At 45.6% G+C, this 17,868-nt stretch overlaps 1 protein-coding gene across 1 annotated transcript; it reads left to right on the top strand.

Moving 5' to 3' along the window:
• The first annotated feature begins 2,382 nt into the window (after positions 1-2,382).
• Positions 2,383-5,401, top strand: LOC144094566 (uncharacterized). Its single transcript, XM_077628488.1, has 2 exons — positions 2,383-2,561; positions 5,129-5,401. The coding sequence occupies exons 1-2, from the start codon at positions 2,550-2,552 to the stop codon at positions 5,315-5,317; spliced, it is 201 nt and encodes a 66-aa protein (XP_077484614.1). The 5' UTR covers positions 2,383-2,549; the 3' UTR covers positions 5,318-5,401.
• The last annotated feature ends 12,467 nt before the right edge of the window (positions 5,402-17,868 follow it).

Genomic DNA, 17,868 nt, shown 5'->3' with positions numbered 1-17,868 from the left:
GGAACCTCATGACTTTCCTTTCAATATTTTTGGGGGTTCATATTTTCAGACTGCCAGTAATTTTAATTAATGAAGAGAATTAAACCACTAAAAAGTTAACCGTTCTGTTTTTCTGCGCATGTATCACCGCTATGCTGCTTTTTAAGGAGATACTGTAGATGAACTTTCCAAAGTGCTCGATTGTGGTGGCCAGATTGACATGATTTTTTTAGATTATTCCAAAGCTTTTGATAGAGTCCCTCATCATAAACTAGTAACAAAAATGAAAATAATAGGCATTCCGGATAAAATAATCAATTGGGTCACGTCATATTTATCCAAACGAAAGCAGTTTGTCGAAATCGATGGAGCCACCTCTCGATTCTTAGAGGTTTATTCATGTGTACCTCAGGGATCGGTTTTGGGTCCAGTACTCTTCAATATCTATATAAATGACCTCACAGAAGCTCTCGAACCCTCTGTGTCCGTAAAGTTGTTTGCGGATGATTGTATTATATTTAATACTATCAAATCTGTTTCTGACCAGCTTACTTTGAACGCAAATCTTCAGTTATTAGCTAAATGGTGTAACGAATGGGAAATAATTATTAACTTTGACAAAACAGTTTCTCTCTGCATCAGTAAAAAGACTACGCCCCTTAATTTTAGATACAACATAAATAACAATGCCATCATAGGTGTAAAAGAATATAAGTATCTAAATGTCACGATAACGTCACGGCTCAAATGGACGAAACACATCGATAATATATGTTCCTCCGCCCGCAAAAGTTATGATTTCTTAAGTTTCGAATGGGTGGTTGCCCTAGTGCCCTAAGACTGAAGGCATATAAATCCAGTGTAAGGCCAACTCTCGAATATGCCTGCATTGTGTGGGATCCCTACACTACAGATGACACCCAAAAACTTGAAAAAATACAACGTCTTGCGGCTCGCTTTAATTTCAACCGTTACCGGCGCCTAGACTCTCCTTCCGCCATGCTCAAACTTGCAGACTTAGAACCACTTGCAGATAGAAGAAAGAAAGCCCGTCTCAATTTCCTTCATTCATTATACTTTTCTCGACTTGGTATTCGACCCGAAAATCACATCGCTGGAGATTCTAGTCGAGCCTCGCGCCACAAGCATACCCTTAGCCTGGAACCTATTTTTGCACGCACAAATACGTACAAGTTTTCTTTCTTTCCAAGAACAGTTTCTGAATTGAATCCCTACCACAGACCTCTCCGTTGCTTGCTAATCATTCTTGATATTTTCACTGCTGTATTGTAACTGCATTTTAACGTGTGTCTGCATTGTATATTTTGTGGCATATATATTGTTCGGTACTTGCTTTTCTTTCCCCTGTATGTATTTCCCTCTCCTGCTTGGACATACAGCATGTCCGCAGTATTCAATAAATTAATAAATAAATACAACGACGCCAGACAGCGGATACTTTTAATGTTGCTCCTTTGATAAGAACCCCCCCCCCCCCCCTCGACTACTTTGAAATCGGTCCATTCGCGTACGACGTGGTTGCCGTACCACGCGGTTAACTTCAAAGAGGCGAACTAATTTTTTTATACCTTCTGTGAATTCTTTAACAAATATAACTGGAATACCACGAAGCAGATACGCGAAATCTCCCTTTTACTTCTCTGAGGTAAGTCTGACCGCTTCCACGTGATCACCGTGGCAGCAGTTTAAAATTCTTTAGAAGCGCGTCTACAGCCCGGCATTATGCGAAACATGAGCCTGGCTTGAGCTACCTGGGCACGATTCCTTCAGCACAGAAGCAATCGTGTGTGGCACCACACTTATACTTCTCTCGGGCTTTCACGACGTCCGTGTACGGCAAGAGAAAGCGTCTCGTGTCGCAGGCTTGTATTTCAACCGCGACAGTCGGTCACCCGATCTCTCTACATTTTGAAACGAAGTCAGAATGCGGCCGCTTCGGTATTGTGCGGAGTAATGTGCCTAGGTTAGACGCGGCGTTCATAGAAATTGTGTTCTGGATTGCTCTTTCTTTTTTCTCTTTTTCCGAAGAAAAGGTGAATGATGACGAAATCCGTTATTCGGGCGCGTCAATCGCCACTGTGACGGAAAATACCAGCCTCGCGCACGGTTCCCTTGTTGACCCAAATTATGTGTACGGTCAATAGAAAGTTCGCTGCTACGAACCAGAGCTCGGGTTTCAAACCGATTCTGAAAGAGCGACATGCCTTTCTCCGTCTACGCGGCCCGCAACAATTAAACTGGGCGCCCCACTTTGACCGCTGGAAACAATGAAAGGTTCGGTCCACGCGTGCCGCGCAATGCTCGCGGGAAGGGGGGGGGGTGGGGGGGGGGGTTGAAGCAAGCGCCGGACACGTGGCACGAAAGTGATGGGTAGCTGGCGACAATTTTACGCTTGCTTTGAAGGCGGCAGCCGCCTTGACTTGACCGACATTTGGCCGCTTATAAAAAGAGCAGCGATGCTCGGCATTCTACACGGCAGTTTTCGCACTACGACGTATTGACAGCGCTACCTGTTGCCCTCCCGATCGCAGCGAGCGGAAGAAGTCGCCATGAAGGTTGTTGTAAGTACCGTAGGCTCATTTCTTTTGACGCGTTCCTAAGGGAAAGCGCCCATAATACACGTTTATTTGTGAACCTACCAGCGTCAAGCTGAAAAAAAAAAAAGCTTTGTTTTCGGCTCTACGCAGAGGCTCTGATGAGAATACTCGTTTTCGTCACGCTCATTAAGTATAGCATAGATAACTTTTCTTTTCAGGGAACGTACGCCGTTCATAGCAGCGCACTGTTCTGTAGTGCGAGTTATTTTTCTCTCTCACCGACAAGTGCCCCGCCGTGTCCTCGTATCTTGACCACAGGGAGGCTGCCTTGTATGTCCTGCAACAAAGACCCGCTGCTGTGTTCAGTTTTCTTCTAGAAAGGCTTGCTTGATTTTATCCGTGAAACTTCCCCTTTAATGATCTTGCGGTTCCGGAAGTACACAAAGGCAGGCAGCATTCGTTAAATTTCCTTGTACCGAAAAACTCCTCAGGTCAAGCTTCGTAATGACTGCAACACAAGTGCTCCGTCTCATTCTCCACAGGTGCGCAGTGCTAAGCGCCAAAAATTCGGCTCCTAATAGGCGCGACGGGATTTGTACTTGAAAGCTATGGACAACCGCTTTGAACGTGACTGTCGGCATTCCAGAGACTCGCTCGTATCCGCACCTGCGAAAGTTTCACGGCACCACTGCAAGCCTCATTAAAGCGCTCCCTGCAGGGCGGGATCCTTAAAAAGTATGCCTCGTCAGCGCAAAGACAATGAAAAGGCTCCCAAGGACTTTTTGCAGTCACTCTCATGTTGCCTGGCACGGGGACGAAATCGTGCGTGTAGCCAGAGTACCAATGAGGTTAGTGAAGAAAGCGAACAAGAACTCAAAAAAGATAACGAACAATCGCGTGAAGGCAGAAAAGCACAGCAGCAAGCGCGCTGTGACCGTATAGGAGTTAACAAAAAAAGAATGAAAATTTTCATTCCCTCACCTTGATGTGAAGTGCATAGAGATGGCTGGAGGCTACCACGCGAATGCATGGGGCATACATCCTCTGAATGTTGTAGCATTTTGTGAGAGGAACCGGCATTCTGACGTCTCCAGAAAAAAAAATAACTGCTATTATGACCCTGGTTCCGGTATCCCAAAATCTCGCGTGGACTGCAGGTGAGACCATGTCTTGCCTTGTCTTGTCTTGAGCCGCACCGCCAGGACAACAAGGGTACGCTACTATATATATGAACGACTCCACGGTCATATGCCCGATGATGCCTTGTACTACTGAGGACAGAAGTTTCCGAGACACGAGGTCTAGGAAAAACGTTTATTGCAGCTCCACCTCGTTACCCAGTCGCCTGATATTGTGAAGACGGGAAGGAGAATTTAGGCATTTAATGCCTTCAGAAAATATGAGGCGACTGGGTGGCGAGGTGGAGCTGCAGTAAACGTTCTTCCTAGAACTCGCGTCCCGGAAACTTTTCTCCCCAGTAGTACGTTGGCCTTAAAATGTCCCATTTGTATTAGAACTGTGGTGCAAAGCAGCACCATATGCTAGCCCAGTCTCTTCGAACTTTGCAAGGCGTCTTAGTGTGTAGTAACAATGCATGAGGACACCATCTCCTTTTATTCAAAAATGTAAGTCAGCTCTGTGCAAACCCTGTGTGCTGCCTTTACCTCCCCCTACCTAAAGGCCTCACACGTTCCACGCTCGGCATGAATTCTTCATTGAAAACACGCCACATAACGGTTTCCGCCTAAAACCTCTGGCCTGAATCATGTTTTGAAAAGGACAACGTAGAACATTGACAATGCGTTTGTGACAATGCGCTTGCATTTTTCCAGCACTCTGCTTCAGTTTTCTCGTACGTCGTGTGTACAGAAGCCAGCTCAAAGTTTTGTGGGGGCTCTGTTACTCTCAAATAGACGACATCCCTGCGGTAGGCAGAGAAAATGGGAAGAGTGACAAGACAGGGACAAGACAGCGCATGTGTTGTGAACTGTCTCGTTCTTGCTCCTGTTGGTCAGCCGCCCGATAGGACAGGCCCAATGACAACTGTCACATTAGCGAAAGGATCAAGCACTGATCATGCTCCAGAAGATTGAGTCACAATTTGAGCCTGTGGTGTGGTACACTCAGCACTAGATTGGTAAGTAAGTGCTGAATGGTACTGCACCATTAAATTTAAAGATCGAAGTGTTCTTTTCGAGACAGCTAGACTATGTAACGGAGCACGAAACACTTGCCAAAGTGTGCACCACATGGTGACTTCTCCCTTCATTTCATAACCTTTTTTCGTGGGGCTAGCTGTCAACCCGCTCAAAGAGAGGAGAAACGCAGGGACCAACGGACAGGGAAGGGTTACAAACGCTACGCCCATGACAAAAAAAAACTAGCCAACATGCATCTCAAGTAGATGTTGGAGTGCTCTTTGTGAGCTCACCGTTCCGTTACATTTGACTGACGCCCTTTTTCAACGGAGCTGCATGAATGCACTCAAGATTTGTAAAATTGTTATGGCAATGCTTTAAACCTGTGTGAGCCTGCGGCAGAGCGTGCGCAGTGTGTTCTCCGCGTCTCACCGCACCTGCCCTCTTCCCCAGCTCACCATCCTGATGCTTGTGCTGCTAGCCACCATCGTCTCTGCCGGCTACTACCACCACTATGGGCATGGCCACGGCTATGGACACGGCGGCTACGGTCACGGCCACTATGGAGGATACGGCCACGGCCACTACGGAGGATACGGCCACTACGGTGGATACGGTCACTATGGGTACGGCAGGCGCTAGGCAGCTTGCCTGACGCGCCTGCGTGCTTTGTCACGGGCTGATGTCTTCCCCGCAAGGTGGAGTACACGAAGCCGAATAAATCAGTGTCGCAGTCGCATTATGCGAAAAGTTTCTGAGTCATTCTTTTATGCACGGCAGGGCAAGTCGTGGTGGTTAACTTCAAGGCATTAAATTAGGCGTTACTATTGTAACTAACAAGAGGCTTGCAGCAGAAAAGTGCTGGATACAAAGCATAATGAGAAGGCTTAGACAAGAGCCAAAATACACTGCCAAATAAAAAGAAAAGGTTGACAGCTGTAACACTGGTTGTATATCTTATTCCGTCAGGAACAGCAATATCAATTTTCATGCCCATTCCTAGTTTCCTTTCTCCATTTCTTTATTAGAAAGAGCTATCCCTCTAACTAATTGACGCTCAATGACATCGATGGAGATAACCTTTTCAGCATAGTTGTTCCCGTTTGGTAGCAAAACTTGTAGCTATCGCCGCAGGAAATTATTTCATAAAATATTTTCACAAAACTTATCAGGCACACTGCGCACTTGTGGATTGCTGTGCCACTTCTGTACAAACTTCTGTGTGCTCTAAAACGGTAGTCAAGATGAGTGCGGTCGAGGTCATACCCCCCTAGAGCTCTAGCGCTATAGCTCTCTTGGAGCGCAAGTTAAAAATAGCGGCAGCCCTGTGCATACCCACAGGCTGCAGGTCACTATTAACTGGAAGATTTCTCTATAAACGGCCTGTCCCAATGATGAGACTCGCTGTGCCAATCGGCAAGTCTTAGCTGCATTATAAAGAGAGAATACGACGCCCGAAATACAGGGGACAGCGAAACGACATAAGCGCAGAGCGCTGAACTAGCGACCGTAAAGAAAGCTATTTGACTTCACGCTTTTTCCCTTCTTTATGACCATGCACCCAATGGCCCAATTCAGTACTTTTATTCTTACTGATTACATGAAGGTAAGTAGCCGCGAAAAAAAAATAGTCCCTATATTTGCCAACTCTGACGCCCTAATCCCTACTTTACCTTTTCCAAATTTATCGTGAGCGGTGGAGACGGACGCAAACGGGGCTCGAGAAGTTACGTGGTTGTAATGACATTGCGGACCTCACACGCGCACGCCAAAAGTCGGCACGAAGACGTCTAATGTATATCTACAATGAAACCGCCGTCCACGTCGTTGTATGTCAGTGAACGTTTCCGATAAGTCTAAATATTATGCGCCGCAAGACTGTGCTGTTCATGCAGCGCTGTCAAGTACTCGCCTAGCATTGCAAACACGCCACAGTAAAAGGGGAATGTATGCCGAGAAAGTCTACTACTTTTACTTCTAACCTCGTGCTTTCTTGCTCGTTAATTCACTACACGGATGTTTCGCGGAAACGGTTGTCGCGCCGTTACGTCTTCCAGTGATCATACTAATGTGAATATGCACCAGGTAGAGCGGATTTCGCGCTATTAGCAACTTGAGGGAACACAAAAGAACCGCAGTGGTGGCCTAGTGGTTGAGCATCCGCCTCGCATGCGGGAGGTGTGGGGTTCGATCCCCAGTGCCGCCAGGTAGCGACAGGTGATACGATTGGTGCAAGCTTCCCCTCGCCTGGGGCTCGGCTTATTTAGGGTGAAATGCTTAGGTAATAGGTCTTAGACCCCACCATGAGCAAATAAAAATACCTTCTGTCGTGGCACTCTTTGGCCGCAGATGCCCTTGCGCCATAAAAATTCACTATCATCATCGACAGGGAACACAAAAGCAGTATGAAAAACACATATACCGCGCAGTTGCCTGATCGCTGTGTAGCGAGCAGGGGCCGTTTTCTATAACTGCCCATTTTCCATAGTCTATTTCGCGTCCATTTGGTTCTATATCAGTGGTCACTGAGATATGCCCACGGCATTCAAGCGTTGGTAGAAATGACAGTACAGCGCTAACAGACGGTACGATAGAAAAGAACACAGACGCATGTACTGTTCTTTCCTCTCGTCCCGTCTGTTAGCGCTGGTCAGTCACTGCCATTGACATGCACCAATCAGCCTGACTAAGCCCTGTTCTTGAATTCAAGCGTCTGTGGGAAGTGACCCGGGCCATTTGTTGGTTGGCGACCGGACCTCACCATTGGCTGCGATAGGCATCCAATGGTGAGGTGCATCGCAGCGCTACGTCAACAGCAGCCGACCGGACTTTACCACTGGCTGTCATACGATGCAGCCAATGATGAGGTCCTGTCGCCAACCAACCAATGGCCCGGGTCACAGACGCTTAAAGCCGCGAATATGTCTGAGTGACGAATGACAGAGGACCAAACGGACGCGAAATGGACAATAGAAAATGGACAGCTTTTAGAATACAACCCCTGGTGTGAAGGTTTTACGGAGGAAACGGACCTTGAGTCTGTAGACAAGCAAACAAGCAACAAAGCACAAAATTAGAAACAAAAGCTCCAGAAACTCAGGATACGAATTCTTCGATTAGCTAACCCTAAATATGGCGGCAGTGGATAAAGTCCCTGTGTGATGCGCCTCCGCCCCTGGGAGGACGGAGGCGCAAGTCGAGCATGGCGACCCGTTTCGGGCTTTCGGCGTGACCGAAGCGCAGGAGCGTCTCTCCTTCGTTGGTCATAAGCAATCTTCTACTTTTTTTTCGGGATGCTGGAACGCAGATGTCCCAAGGCGCCCCTGGAGAATCTGGGAAGAATGCGTCCCCGCCAAAGCGATCGAAAGCTATCATCGACTGTGCACGTGAGCGGGGAATCAACGCCTGAGTCAGCGATGTGGAGCAGCGGTGGGCGGGAAACCGTGACGGCCCTGCTGCCGCCCGAGTGGCTGGATGAATTGCGGCGTGATTGAGGCCAGAGTCAAACGATACCGCCTGGGATGGTCAGAATTCTGGAATGACTGGTGTGTGTAGGCTTTCGAGCCGCATCGGCTTCGAGCTGTTTTTAAGGGAACTATCTTGTCAGTTTCTCGCCTCTGTCTAGGAATACTTGGGGGTCCAGTGCGCATTAGACTTAAGTAGCTCTTAGTTTCAGCACGGTCAGTATTTTGTCATGTTGAGCTGGCCCTATCTTCTTCAGCGCAAAAAAAAATAGAAATCTGCTCGGTTATGTCATTTCCCGCGAAAGAATCCTATTTTCAAGATTCACATCTACATTACGGCCGTTTCTACGTACCGTAATCACGATAGGCCCACGAGAACCGAAAGGGTGTTGCAGTCCACTTTCATTACATGGAGTGTTTTAATGCCCACCTTCACCTTATGGGCGTCTCTGTCCTTTCTGTTGTATCCTGATCTACGAAAATGCGACCAGCTCAGCGAAAAATTGTCTTGGTCGCCACGCTGCTGCTACATTTCCCACAGCACTGAACTTCATTGTGTTGCTCAGGAGAGATATCTTTTGTGGGTCATGATTATAACCATTGCATTATAACTGACAATAGCAGTATAAAAATTTTATACATGCCAACAGTGTAAGGTCGTGAAAAGCCTCAGCGCTGTTTCGCGCGCTATCTTTGAGGTTTAAAGCACAACGCCATTAAAATGAGAGCGCGTTAATTAAACGAAAACGGCAAGAAAATGCATACAGCCTATCTTACGACTTCTCGCTAGAGCTAAGGCTACGACAATGCCTCTGCTAGCGTTAATTAAGCAGACTAACTTGGCCTATTCCGTACAATGAGGGGTAGTCAGACAATACACATTCGAATGTTATGCATGCCAACTATGTCCTTAGCCTAATACATAGATCCTAAATTAGAGAGTCTTGTACGTAGATGTATTACAAAAGCACACTTTCATCACGCGCGAAAAAAATAATGCCTCGGTTCATAAGTTTTCCTTTACATTAAGGGAGGGGGAGTGGTCGATGGCTTAACACCTAGAGTGGTTGAAGGACCCGTGGTCATTTTCTTGCTGAGGCTCTTCCATTTCTCCGCGATGAGTTCTGCAGCGAATCAGGGGAAAAAAATCATACTATTTTTAATTCTTGCCTGAATGTCCAAGTCATTCCTCACGCTTCCACGAACCTTTTCTTTCTTCTTTTGCGTTTGTCAACTCATTCCATTCCTAAAGTTAAACAAGCGGTTGTTTTAGAGCGCAATGCTAAAAATAAATAAATAAAGTAACAGGACACCTTTTTTGGGTCAGAATCCAAGTCGTAAAGCGTAAAATGACCTCATTATAACGCAAGCCGAGTTCTAGAGAACGCTGGCTTTTCGAAACGACAAGAGCTCTCTATAGCCACTTCGCGCTCGAAGGCACAAATATCCAGGTCATTTTCAGGGCAGTACGGGAATGTTTGTTATTTAGTGCCGGGATGAGAAGGCAACAGCCTCAGGATATTATTTTCAGCCCCGCCTCCCCCTCGCCTTTCCGAAGTTCGCTTTATGCTCAGATACACCTTCAAGAGCCGTGGACCATCGCTGCGAGATGAGTTCAGGCTTTGCTTCGACAGCTTTCTTTGCTATTTGCTTTTTTTTCGTGCAACCCTCTGACTCTGACTTTAGGTGTGATTCGAAGCGATTCAAGCCCGTAACAGTTGTCAAGCGCAGGTGCGGCCCGAAGCAAGCCAGAGTCGAGTCTGTCATGTTAGCAGAGAGTTCGGAAGAGTGAACGCCAAACTTTCGAACTCACCGGCAGGCTGTTTCGCCCGGGGACATCCGGCCCAATTGGGAGCTGGCGCGCCAGTGCATTTCAGAATGAAGTTCAGGGTCACGTCCGCGCGCGTGAACTTGGCGGCAGTCTTTGTAGCCACTGCCAGCAACAGGAATTATGTTTTCAACTCGAGTGTTAAGAAATTCGCTGCGGCGCGAGAAACAGAGCTTTGTTTACTCTCTCGCTGTTTATTCTCGTAAAGCGTCCAGAGAAAATGCAATACACGCCGTCTTCCTTAGGGTATATAGACACCGCTGAAAGAGGAAAGCGAGCTTCTAAGACCGGATAAAAGTTCTTTCCGAAGACTCCGGCCGAAGCAGGACTTGCCAGTAGAACGAGCGCCTTTCGCAAACAAACTTGCTAGCGAGATGCGAACTAGCTGCGGCTCGCCAACGGGTCACCTTGAAAAAGCGTCTGGTTGAAGCGGGTTTCTTTCAAGCTGTGTACTTCCCTTTGATTAGCTGTCAATGTTCTCTGCATTGTAAGAGGAAAACTATGCCTGATGAAAACTACTAGAAGAAACTTGGATAATTAGTAGCTCGCGCCACCTAAGAATACAAATATCATTTCGCATGTGTAAGTCGAATCGAGTCTACAGTAAACGAAACACAGGCTCCTGGTTTAAACGTGCTCAGTGATTGGAACGTTTGGAGCGATTGGATTGCTCGGAGTGATTGGAATGTGGCACTGAATCGCCCTCGCATTATGACTGCAATGTACCAGCTAAATTTCACGTGGTTGTTCGACGGTACACTTTGACGTCACAACCATGCTCGCTTTTGAATCCAGTTTTGCACAGAAGCAAAAAAATACATATTAAACGGCAACAACGATGAACGTCCGCTTTTCTCAACTTTTGCTTTCAATTCACTCCCCTCGCTGCGCATGTAGGGCCAAACGCAGCATCCGGAAAAACGCGGTTTCGAATTCGCGCTTGGGGCAAAAATTGTCCCGAGATGTCCTTTGTTTTTTGTCTTCGCCTTGCTTTCGTTATTGGAGGCGGGAAACGATGCAAATGGGAGAAGGTGACCCCTGTTATAACCTTGCGCAGCTGTCTCCTGCTTCCTTCTTCAAATTCCTTCAGAATAAGTTTTACCAGAATTTAATGGACCTGCGGCGTGCAACTCAGTTATGTTGGAGCACCACAAAGACGAACTCACACAGAAACAGAAAGGGCACGATAATATGAAATAGCACTTCGTCTTGTTCTTCCTGTTTCTGTGCAGTGTTCCGTCTTTGTCGAGCTCGAACATAATGTATACCTACCAACTCACCAAAATTTCCACCCTTTTCCATAACACAGCAAAGTAAATTTTCCTCACCTTAAAAGCATGCAAAAATAATTCGAAAAAGCCTGACCAAATACTCTGAAGCCCTTATATAAGTGCGTAGTTCCAGACTCGAAAATTAGAAATGGCTCTTCTGGAGCATTATGACGCGTTTAATTTCATGACTCAGTGTGACATTTGAGGATGCTACACTGCCATTTTGTACATCTTTTTATTTATTTTATTTCACTATTACAAAAATTTGAACTCTTTCCCGTCATTGACAGTAGCTGCAAGCATTACATGCACTGCAGCGAAGGTGTAGCACACTCTAGGACAGCTCATAAAAGGTGGTAGCCACAGTTGTATATCGGCCAGGCTTTTTGGTTGCTTGAACGTGCCGCTGCCTTTGCCCGCTGCTGTTTATCGAGCTGGGCAACGCACATGGCCACCTTGGTTGCTTTCGTGTTTGTGAGCTTCGGCGATAAGCCGCTTCCCCTCCACCTGGACAGTGCACCCGGCGTCCTTCCCTGCTTATTGGGTGCTTTACTCGCCGCCGCAATTCACCGATTTTTTTTTCTTTTTTTTTCTGCCGGACAGCCGCTAAGCGGCCCTCGCTTGACGTGCCATAGTGCTCGCCCGCTCTTCGGCCTAAGCGATGCGTTCGGCCACTTAGACCGCCTTCTCATCTTCGTACGCGGCCACACAAAGCGGAAGTTTGTGACACAGGCGAGCCTTTCTGTCTCACTCATCCGGCTCGACTGTGTGGCCATGACCGCAAAACTACTGCCACCAAGCCTTCAGAAAGGCAGAACGAGTGAATGAAAGGTGAATGAAATTGTGCCCCTAGCAGGCGCTGTATACCGGTTACAACCAGTGACTCTAGTTACAACTCGGCAGCATGTGAGGCTCTGGCGACGGCCGATTGGTCTGCGGCATCGGGAAACGAAACTCCTCTGTTTTCTACAGCGATGGTTTGAATTTTGTATAAGAACGATTTTTTTTTCTGCTGAATACTATTTGGGTGAAAATTTTGAAAAGTCCGGCTTCGTGTGCGGCCTCACGTCCACCGTGGTTTCCGGACTATGCTTGCCTGAGTACAGCTTCACTTCTCAAATGTGTTTATGTTCCAACAGAAAATGCAGTTCATTGTCCGGTCACGTGCGTGTGTAATAGTGTGAATGGAGTAAAAGACATGACGCCGGTAAAATGAGTTTGCGACTACTATCCTTTTCTGGAAAGTCTGAGCACGGATAACTAACAGAATAATAAAAAGGAAAAGAAATATTGCCTGGTTCGTGCTTTTATGTGCGTTCGATTGTGTTTTTGCATGTGCACATCGCACGGCAAGACACAGAAGCGTTCCGAGCATTAAAGAGCACAAGGCATACCTTTTTGCAAGATAAATGCATTGAATGCTACCTCTGTAAGCCCTGATTACCGCGTTTACTTCACTCAGGTGAACTGGTGCGAACTACCGCCTCTTTGTCCCCTTCCCCGCTCCCATTAACCAGTACAAATTAAACCAGACATTTCTCGTCGGTACCAGCCGCTCAAGTCAGACATGTGTGAGAGCTAGAGAAACATTCTCCTGCAGTTGAAATACATTTCTTTTCAAACGTAACACTTCCTCACTTCATTTTTTTCTTCGTTCACACAGGAATATGTGGGCGGAAGAAGCACGCATTATTGGATTACAAATTGGCCTAGGGCTGCAAATTTTGATTTCTTTGCAGGGCAATTATTACTAATGACAATGCGCTCTGATGAAATATGTCGGTGTATTTTTGTGCGTGTATGCGTGCGTCTGGGATCGTGGGCATATTTTAGGCTTCATCTTTGTCATCCTTTGTTCGTGGTTTCGATATTTCTATGCAGCGTAGATGTTGCACTTGTGAACTATGCGTTATTTGTACGCATACTTATAACATGTTAGTGTGTGTGTGTGATATGCCTTCTCACATGTGTGATATATCTTCTCGCTCTTAGTGCCTGCTTCTCTACTATATACAGCTGCGTTCAGGTAAGAACGGTTTTCGAGGTCTCATGATCATTTGTTGTTTTCAATGAAATTTTTGTTTGTGATGGACAGATGTGTCGGCAATAGAATAGTACTTAGTTTTCCAAGAAAGGTTGTAGTTCTTATGAGAAAAATTCGTATATCACACGTGGTGGAAAACATCGCTTTCGAAATTTCGCAAAAACTCGCTAGTTTGGATCCCCGCATAAAGAAAAACAAAATTTTTTGGAACCTGAATATTTTTTCAGTAATTGTATGCAAATGTCTCTGTTCGAAACAGTGGCACTATATATTTTTGGCTCCTATAATTTCGCCTCAGGAAAATTGTAAATATTCCTTGAACAATTAATGCATTCCATTAAGGGCAGTTTTTCGGACACTAATGGTACAAGAAGGAGTACGAAATTAAGGCTGAAATTTTTTCGCAGCATTAATTTGTTTTTTTTTTTCTACTTCGGACAAAATTTGTACTTCTAGAATGGACAAAAAAATTTAATCACGTCTTGAAATCATCTGAATTTGAAAAAAGGTGCACTTTAAAGGAGATTTAAAAAAAACACCGTGCGGACTTTCTTTAAAATTTTCCTTAAAGACCTTTATCACCTTGGAATCCTTGAGCAAGAAAAGTGTTGCATTATACTATTTTAAACTATAGTTAAAAGCTTAATACCGACCATATTTCGTTCAATTACTATTGCTGGATATTGTTCGTTAAAAAGAGTAACGGTCTCTAAATTGATTTAGAACTCAGGACATGCTGCTAGATTTTAGTTTACATATTGGCATGACCTCGGAAAAATACCTCGTAATTATTTTTTTTGTTTGTTGGCCCAGTTTTAATCATGTTCAGTGTTTAAGTCCTCTATTTCGCGTAATCTCTCCAGGTCGCAATAGCGCCAAGAAAAACAAAAATTCTGCCCTTCGTAATTTGAATGTTCTAATGTTGTTTTGTTACTGAGCTATGGTGAGCATTGCTCAGTAATTATATTTCTTAATTTATTGTTCTTTATTCCAACTCATACGACCGCTGACTCATCATAGAAATTATTATTTATGCGTTTTAAGATGGTCGGTTTTTTTTTAATGTAATTATTTGTACCTTGACGCGAAAAGGCTCCCTAAACTGGTCAGTTCATTTATGCTGATGTACAAGAAGGAGCGAGCATAGGTTATTTCTCTATGTACTTCCTTTACACAGGACAAAGGCAGAACGCATTAGCTCAATAACGCTCTAGTCACTTATATAAATAGCGTTTTAGGGTTATTGTGGTCCTACATGCCGAAGTATGTCGACAAAATACCATATGTTTCAGGGAAGATTTTAAGTAATTTTCTGAAATAGGATCTTTGAGATAAAAATATGGCTTACGCGGCAATGTATTGCCAGGGTTGGCGGACACCACAAAGATGGTGAATCATCTTAACTGGTAAGCTGGTTAACTAATTTCTAATAATTAACTTTCTGACTATTAGAGTTAGGCGCCTGGCTGCAATTAGAGACTTGTAGCCTGTCGTTAGTAACCGCCATGCCAGTATTTAGAATTTCGAAAACGCGGTTACCCTCGGCGCTGTGGCTCGAGAAAATTTGGGTACTTCGACTAGTTATGTGTATCCCACCGGCGGCATGGTTGTTTTTTCTGTTGCTTTATAAGTAATTTTCTTTAAGCGATAGATTAATCTAAGGTATTATTAACCCAGTGATTAGCACTACACATTAAATAAAAAAACTAACAATTAATAAAAAATATTAAACATTCCCCTATGCACCTTGGTTTCGGTGACTGTTGGCTCCCTTCATAAGTTTTTCAAAAACGAGTCCCTCATCTCCTTTACCTTGTCTGCTAATTGCTTAACGGGGGTATCGGTTCTGGCAGTCTTGATGCCATAGGTAGCATAAGAGGGCTTTCGCACAGTGTCCGCCCTCGTCGTTAGATGACGTTCCACGTCACACTCGCGGTAACACAGGACGTGCTACGCCCGCCGCTATGGACGAGGGTGGCGCTGGTGAGCACTCTCAAGGTTCGCTTACACCCATTAAAACATAAATACCCACGAGAGCAGCAGATTGGACAGCCGTCGCCGTAGCTCAGTTGGTAAGAGCACCGGACGCGATTTTCGGAGGTCGTGGGTTCGGATCCCACCGGCGGCATGGTTGTTTTTTCTGCTGCTTTATAAGTAATTTTCTTTAAGCGATAGATTAATCTAAGGTATTATTAACCCAGTGAATAGCACTACACATTTAAAAAAACTAAAAACTCATAAAAAATAATAAACATTCCCCTGTGCACCTTGGTTTCGGTGACTGTTGGCTCCATTCATAAGTTTTTCAAAAACAAGTCCCTCATCTCATTTACCTTATATATATATATATATATATATATATATATATATATATATATATATATATATATATATATATATATATATATATATAAAGATTACGTTTATTTATTTGTTTATTATTTATATCACCGACTAGGAGACCACGATGTGGGCAGTGGCGCGGGTGGGAGCACTCGTGGCAGTAGTAGTAGTAATAACTTTATTCATAGAAATAATTATGAGTGGGTCTCGGTGTAGAGGAACTCCTCATATCTTTTGATGTGGTCTGTGGCTCTTGTGGCAGGGTTGGAGCCCCTAGTTCAGGGCCCCAGTGAGTCTTGCCGCCAGGTAGGCTTTCCGGACCAGTCCTGTCTGGACCGCCGGATCCTCGCTGGAAAGCATCCTCTTCCACTGCTCTGCACTCGTGATTCTCTTTTCACAGCACGTTATATGAATTAACGTGGCTTTGTCCTCGCACCACGGGCATTTGCTGCTATATATAGCCCTGGGTGGATCTTGCTTAGCATGTTTAGATTCGGGAAAGTTCCCGTTTGTAGCTGTCTCCAATAGACCGCTTCCTGCTGGTGGAGATTTTTGTGAGGTGGGGGATATCTAATCCCGACCCCCTTATAGTAATTCAAAATTTCTGAGTATCCTAAGGGCACTGGTTCCGCGTCAGGCTGCTCGAGGCTGGTTTGGTTGGAGGCTCGGTTTGTAAGCTCTCGAGCTCTCCAATCCGCCTCGGCATTCCCCGCGATGCCTGTGTGTCCCGGTACCCACATTACTATGTGTAGCAATTGTTTTTCCTTCGGCGGTAATTTGGCTGTCTTTATGATGTAGAGCGCTGCCCCCCCCCCCCCTATTTTGCCATTCATGTGGTTTCTGCAGGCTGTTTGCGAGTCTGTTAGAATTATTAGGGTCTTTTGAGCACGGTAGCCCTCTGCTGCCGCTAGGGCAATGGCAGCCTCTTCGGCCTCCTCAATCGTGCCATCCCTGATAGTTGCGTTGGCTATTTCTTTGAGCTCATGATTAATTGCCGTTGCAACCGCTCTATTTCTGTTATGTTGTCTAGTTCTTCCGTATGCAGCCGCATCCGTGTACGTAATGTTTTCTTTGTTGGCTAGGTTCTGTTGCACATACTGCGCTCTAGCCACCCGTCGCTCTTTGTGCAGGTTCGGATCCATATTTTTGGGAATTGGTGCTACCCTAATTGTTTGCCGCAGTTCATCGGGTATTCGTTTTGATCTTTTTATCTCTGACAGTGCACCCTCGTAGCCGCATCTTTTGAGCAGCTCTGTCCCTGTTTTTGGTCTTTTTTAGCCCCTGGAGCTGAGCTACGAGTTGGGCCTCCCTTAGCTCCTCAAAGGTGTTATGCAGACCTAGAGCCATTAGCTTCTCCGTCGAGGTTGATTGCGGTAGGTGTAGCGCTGTTTTGTATGCTCTCCTAAGTATCGTGTCCGCTAGCTTTATTTCAGCTTTGTTGCAGTTGTAGTACGGTATGCTGTTTGTAATTCGGCTAACCACTAGGCTCCTACACAAGCTTAAGCGCGTCGCTCTCCCGCATGCCGTGTGTTTTCCTAGAGGCCCTGGTTATCATGCGGGCGGCCTGTGTCGCCGAGTTCTGTATTAGTCTGAGCGCCTGCGTTCACCTTTGCTTGGGTTGAATCCACATCCCTAATATTCTGATGGTTGTTCTTTCCGGTATGAGTTGCCCTTCTAGATAAACATTTAGTTTTAGTTATTTTGTTTCCAGTGCGGATCGGTTGAGTTTACCTCGCCAGACCCTTAGTAGTTCTGATTTTTCCATCGAGCAAGCCAAGCCCCTGTCTCTAACATAATTTTATACGCACATTGCGGCAGCCTGCAGTTTCGCTTCCTTTTCACTGAGTGAGCCCTCCGTGACCCACACAGTGATGTCGTCTGCATACATTGCATGCCTTGTATGGTTTCTAGCTGTCTAGCCAGCCTAGCCATTGCCTTTAACATAGCAATGGGTGCAATCACTGACCCTTACGGCGTTTGCTTATTGGGTGTTTGAAAGCTCTTGGACCTTATTTCTCCGAGCCCTATTGTAGCAGTTCTATTTGTGAGGAAAGCTCTTACGTATCCGTAGATTCTTTTCCCGCAGTTCACATAGTCCAGGCCTGTTAGTATGGCTTCGTGGCTAACGTTATCAAAAGCTCCCTTTATGTCTAGGGCCATGATTATGTGTTCGCCGCATCTGGGTACGTTGGTTAATATTTCGTCCTTGATATGCAGCAGGACGTATTGCGTGGAGAGTTTGG

Source organism: Amblyomma americanum, chromosome 1 (genome assembly GCF_052857255.1).
Source record: "Amblyomma americanum isolate KBUSLIRL-KWMA chromosome 1, ASM5285725v1, whole genome shotgun sequence".
Taxonomy (NCBI): domain Eukaryota; kingdom Metazoa; phylum Arthropoda; class Arachnida; order Ixodida; family Ixodidae; genus Amblyomma; species Amblyomma americanum.
This window is presented reverse-complemented; position numbering and strand designations above follow the sequence as displayed.